Below are 6,000 nucleotides of genomic sequence, written 5' to 3'. Positions count from 1 at the left end.
CGGGAGCCTCTTCCGACAGAGCTCAAACCAGACAGCCAAGGCCGTGGAAGTCCAAGTTGAAGATCTAGGCGCTTCAGCCCTCTGAACGCCGTTAGCTACCTGTCTAAGCTCGTGGGGTTGAGGAGCAGCCCTCCCCTGCCTGCCTGGGGCCTGCGGAAATTTATTCAAAGGCTTAATCTCTGCAAAATCTCTTGCACAGCCTCTCGACAGCTTGACAGCTCCAAAAAAAAAAAAATCCCTGCTCTGCCCAGCACTGGTGCCCTGACTCTGGGTGATCGGCTGTCAGGTGCTCCAGGAGCACTGTCTTTACTTTCTAGTGGATGCAAGCAGCTGTTCATCATCTTTATCACCACTCCAGGGAAGAAAGAGAGAAAGCAAAATTATTTGTAAGTCCCTACAAGCAGAAATAGCCTCTCGTTTTTGGGTGAAGAAAGCCAGCCTAGGTTGGAGCTCCTGACCCAAGACAGAGCCATAGTCACAGTAGGAACAAACAGGGAAGTCAACATCTCCGCCCTCCCCAGAGGCACCTTTACCTTATAGAGCGTGTTTCGAATTATTTCAATGTTCATTTCATCCAGGTCCTGTTCAGATATGCAGTCTTGGAAGAAAGCAGCTGAAACAGAGCCACAGACAAAGTTAGCACTGTCCTAACCAGACCCATACCCAGCATTTCCCAGAGTTCTCAACAATTCCAGGCAAGAGCACACCCTATGTTGAGCTCATCCCTCCTAGGCCTGGCCCTTATCTTCAGCAGCCACCAAATTGCCATGACTCAAAAACCTCAGGCTCCACCATGGTTCCCCAGGCCACAATCATTTTTGGGGCTCTCTCATGAAAATCTTTCTTCACCCCTTGGTCCTACGGTTTGGTTAACAGCCTATTCTCAGCACAAATTCTCCCAGCCCCCAGCATCAGGGCCAGAGCAGCCTGTAGTTAGTAACGAGCAAAACCCAACCTGTTCCGAGACACAGGCGCTCACAAGAGGTGACAAGGCGGCTTCCGAATTGCTTGCTACAGCGTGGCAGCAGCACTTAAACATCTGCAAGACAGCAGCTACCAGCTCCTGAAGAAGTTGGTGCTTCTGCCTCCTTCTCCAGTACCTCAGTTGGATTAAGGAGGCACGGGCATGGCCCAGCTCCTACAGCCCATGACAGCCCATGGAGTCAGGAGCCGTTTCCCCTAGACAGGTCTATCAGTCCCATTTTCCGCTGCTTCTGAGGACTTTAGCCAGAGGTAAGCGACAGGATGATCTAGTGGGTTCTGGTAGGATGCTCAGCCCTACGTACTTTGACACAGTATCTCTGGGAGGGAGTCTGAGAGGTCACTGCCACCTACAAGCTGCAGATAAAGATGAGTCTTGTCCATGTGGTGTAACGTAAGGCTGTTGTACCGCTCGCTCGTTAGCGAGAGCACAATAAAACCCACGGACAGGGCTTTGATGACTTCAACTCTCACTCAGCAATCAACTTTGCTGAATTTGCTACATAGAGAAATATGATCTTTCTCAGCTTGCGCAGTCCAGCTGCGGGTAAAGGACACTGCGCTCACGCTGAGAACTGACCGGTGCCCCACTCCGTGCGACAAACCAGCCACGGTGCACCTTTGGCGTGCCCCACTTCCATAAGCAGCGCTCCCTGGCACAGATAGTAACCACACTGTGGGCCTGGAGAGTCCTGAACAGGGGTTAACCCCTCCAGAAGCTTCTTTCCAACGGCATCAGAGCCCAGTGCCACGTAGCTGGAGGAGCGCTGCTCCCTACGGTTGGCAGAAATGAAAACGGAGCGTGCCAGGACTGGTTTGCGCTGCAGGACACTGCTCGCCTCGATAGCTGAGCAGTGGCTACTTCAGAGTAGCAGAGGAATGAGAACACAGCTATTTCAGTTCTTGGCCCTCCAATATCCCAAATTAGGCTAACAGCAAGTCTTATTTTGCCCTGCTAACCTATGAAAGCCATTTGGGGTTAGGCATTCCTACCAAGCCACGTAGCTACTCAAGTACTTTTAGGAGATAGAGCTGCTGTTTCTTTGCGTGTGGTCACTGGAAAGATTGCAAGTTAAACAACTGGAGCCTGCTTGTTTAGGCAACACAGCTACTCCCCATGTTCTCCGGCTGAAGAAATGCCACACGAGATGGTACACAGCCTCAAGGGCATGGCCGGGGCAAAGGTCTGAGGGCCTCCGTGTAGCCAAGGGAGAGCAGGCAAAGCTCACTCGGGTACCGGTGAGCTTCACACGAGGCAAAGACCCTCAGCTGGCAGCCTTGTTCTCCAGAACCACCTCAAGATTCTAACAGGGCATTTTCACTCCATGAACAGCTGGAAGTTTGATGATCTCAGAGCTAATATCTTTTAAATACTTGGTTCTCTCTTATTCACAAAATGGGAAGGTTCCTGCTTATTCATGAGGAGGGTTTTCTTCCCACACATCATCCCTACAGCAGGCTCAGCTCAGCTGCATGCAGCCTCGGTTCTCCTGCTGCGCTGTTGCCCTACCTTGCAACCCAGATCTCTTGGGACATGTTTTCCCTCCTGTGCTGGGCTCTATCTGGCAAGTCATTTTTCCATGACAACTACTTCACTTGCCTCATTATTACACAGAGCATTTGCAAAAGCACTTTCAGTTCCAAAAACAACTATTTCTATCAAAGACAGTATGATGATTTAGAGTGTTTTGTTCTTTCTAGCAACCCCAAAAGAACAATTAATCACTGACTCAGGCGTACCTCATTACGGTTTTGCCCACAGAGGCTAAACTTGCAAGTCTCCTGTGACTACCTCTCTTAATACTGCAAAAAGACTTCCATATTTTCTCCAGAACCACATCCTACACCTCTTGTCCTTAAAGAATGTTATCTGTCTGACTAGCTGTTCATAAAACACTTGGTTTTAGCATTGTGTGCCTCGTGGTCAAGGCCTGTAACCCTGAGACTGGATAACTCAGTGCAGGACCCTGCTAGACAATGACCTTAAAAAGGCTTTTGGAGATTTATTTTGCTGCTGTTGGTTGGGTATTTTTTTGGTATGTCAAGGGCTTTCCTTGATCTATCAGTCTCAGACCGAGACTGGGCACGTGCAGATCTCTGTAATGATCTATAAAAACTGCCTAAAAGAAATTGCTCAACGGTGCAACTGAAAGTGCTGGAAACTCAGTGAGTCATTCCAGCCTAGGACCCAAGAGCCCTTCACTAAGGAAGCACGCGTGCCACACGTACAATGACAATTATTAAAAGATCACATTGTCTAAGACCTCTCAATCTTTCTCCTTCCTCCCTTAATTTCAGGTGACACTTCCCAGAAGAGCTGATAAATGGATATATCTACCAGATCAGACCTAACTACACCACAGCAGCTCAAGGCTTGGCTCACACAAGCCGAACTCACAGCAGTCTGCACTACCAGTGTCCTGGTTCAGACACTTGTCGGGGCGTACAGAGAAATGGCTGGCCTTCCAGAGGAAAAAGACTGGCACAGGCCAAGCATAAACCTGAACTCAGGTCCAGCTATCACAGGCAGTATGGCCACATCCATGCCTTACCCACCACTTCGTCTTCCTGGAACACAGCTTAGGACTTAGCTGGACCTAGTTAGACCAGGGGGAGAAAGGGACATGTGCCCCACATGCAACTGAGAGGTATTTTGAAAGGCTCTGCTCACCCAGGGGAGTGTCCACCAGGATTGCATTGTAGAGCTCTGCAGGCGTCTGAGCAATGTTCACGGCTTCCATCTGCTCAAAACTTCCCAGAGGATGGCACTTGGGCACCAGTTCAGAGATGGAACGCTGGTGCAGAGTCCCAGTGATCAGCAGAATGACGTTGTCGATCATGTAGCTGTACCTGGAGGAACACAAGAGGAAGCCTGTCAATACAAATAATACAACCCAGCACCTGGCACAAACAGACACGCATCTTCAGTCCCTGTGAGTATCTCCAGAACCAGTAAGGCACCTCCGTAATGTCTCCTTATCCTGCCAGCCCAGGAAAAGGGAGTCAAGCGCAGGCCCAGGCTGCTATTTATACTACAGCTGAACCACAGCATCTGGGCACCTCCTACCTACACCGAAGAGTATATGGAAGGGACTTCTGGAGGTCTCTGGTCCAACATCCTGCTCCAAGCATGGCCAGGTCCAGCTGCTCAGGGCTTTCTCCAGCTGAACTGAGTTATTTGCAAGGATGGATATCTCACAACCTCCCTGGGGCTCTGCTTCAGTGTCTGACCACACTCAATGAAAAGCCTTTTCCTAAAAGCTAATCAGTCTCTCATCCAAACCCTCCTCCGAGAGGAGCCTGGCTCCAGCTTCCCTGCAAGATTGCTGGGAACATTAGTCCTTCCAGCATTCCCACTGCTCTCCTTGCACTGCCGTACTCTGTAGAGAGCACGTGCAAAAGCGTGACTGGTAGGACACCAGCAAAGCGGAATCTGCAGCTAGGCCGGCTCCAGCTCCGCTTCGTTGCCAGCGGCACAGCTCCATCTCGCCAAGACTACGGAGAAAGGGTCACGTTTCTGCAGCTCCGCTCCCTTCCAAAACCAGCAGGGCTAGCAGCTTTGGCACAACCTTCATTCCCACCCTCGCAAAACCACACACCAGCTTTTTCACACCTCTGCCATCAAACGCTCCCTGCTTTTCCGCATTAGCCCGTGTTACCATGTCCCTAGCCAAGTTCTCCGCTTACGTGACACAGGGTTAGCAGATTCAGCCTTTGGCGCAGCAGTAACGGGACAGTCTTTCTGGAACCACGGCTTTGGAGTTCCACCAGTGCAAGACCTTTGTTCCCCTTCTCTCCAGGATGACCATGTTTCTTTTGCACTGAGGAGCCCAGAATTGGGCGCAGCACTCCAGGTGAGGCCTCCACCAGTGCCAAGCAGTGGGGAAAGATCACCTCCCAGTTCCCCCAGTCCAGCCAGAGAAGGCAGACACAGCTGGCCTGAAGACTGGGAACACAAGAAAGGCTGGTGGCCTTCTCCAAGTAGAAGGTCCAAGCACGGGACCAAGGCATGATGTAAATACAAGGAGCTGAGAGGAAAAGCTCCAGGAAGGAAAGGAGAGGTGCTCTGGGCACCTTCACTGCCAGCTCAGCCATAAGCCAACCAAGCTGAGAGCCTGAAAAACATTGAGATGCAGGGGTTTTCAATCAGCAGAAGATGCCTTTGCAAATGTCTCTCAGCAGCACAGGCAAGGGACACAGATGCTGGAAGAGCAGGATATTTGGGATTTTACACTCCCTTGCTCTTGCTGCTAGAGCTCTAACCCTAAAAAGTTAAGACGATGGAAAAGACCTGAAGAAGTTCCTTGGCATGAGCTGCTCCAGAACAAACGAGACCAGGCCTGAACCAGAATGGCAGGAGCTCTGCACGCCTGGAGCTGGAGCTCTGTTGAGGTTCAGGCTCCCCATGTGTACACGAGCGCTGAAGAAAGGGAACTGAAGGCCAGCACACCAGGACTGGGGCAAGGGTAGGGACGGCAAGGCTCAGACAGGCACCGGGATGCTGCTGGTCTCGATGTTGCTGAGCTAACAAGGACAGCACAGCCCTGTTTCCCTTTGGACCAACATCTAAGGCAGGTAAGCAGAGCCAGTGAAAGGCAGATTTTGGTAGTTTTTATTAGATTCCTGCCTCTCCAATATGCTCAAAGGGCACATCCATGAACAATTCCACGCCTTTGCTCCTCAAAGACGTGCTGCCTTTTGCTCTCCACACTGCAGGGCTGGGTAAGCCACCTCCCGGCCCCACTACTGCTGCAGAGCGCCTTTCCGTGCTTGCAGCCTGCCTTCCCAGAGATGTCCAACCTAGAACCAGGGCAACCAGCATAAGCTTCACCCACTGGGAAACCTCCTTTTGCCCTTTAATCCATAAGGTCATTATCCTGCCTTCTGTTTGTGCAGCTCTCACCATGGAGATGATTGCGATCTCCAGGACAGCAAGAGGGGCCTGTTTATGAGAACGGAGGGTAAGTCCCTTGCAGTAAGCAGCCGGTTCCTGGTAAATATGAGCATCTGCACCCTAGC

General features: G+C 51.1%; 1 protein-coding gene across 1 annotated transcript in view; it reads right to left on the bottom strand.

The window, feature by feature from the left end:
- ATP6V0D1 (ATPase, H+ transporting, lysosomal 38kDa, V0 subunit d1) overlaps positions 1–6,000 on the bottom strand; it is a 34,007-nt gene that overhangs the window by 5,556 nt on the left and 22,451 nt on the right. The window contains exons 4-5 of the mRNA XM_010147374.1: positions 3,653–3,831; positions 534–613 (exon numbers count right to left, since the gene is read on the bottom strand). Of these exons, the coding sequence (XP_010145676.1) occupies positions 534–613; positions 3,653–3,831 (259 nt within the window). The remainder of the gene's footprint in view (positions 1–533; positions 614–3,652; positions 3,832–6,000) is intronic.

Source organism: Eurypyga helias, unplaced genomic scaffold, assembly GCF_000690775.1.
Source record: "Eurypyga helias isolate BGI_N326 unplaced genomic scaffold, ASM69077v1 scaffold34352, whole genome shotgun sequence".
NCBI lineage: Eukaryota > Metazoa > Chordata > Aves > Eurypygiformes > Eurypygidae > Eurypyga > Eurypyga helias.
Note: the sequence above shows the minus strand (reverse complement) of the source record. Positions and strands in the feature narration are given on the sequence as shown.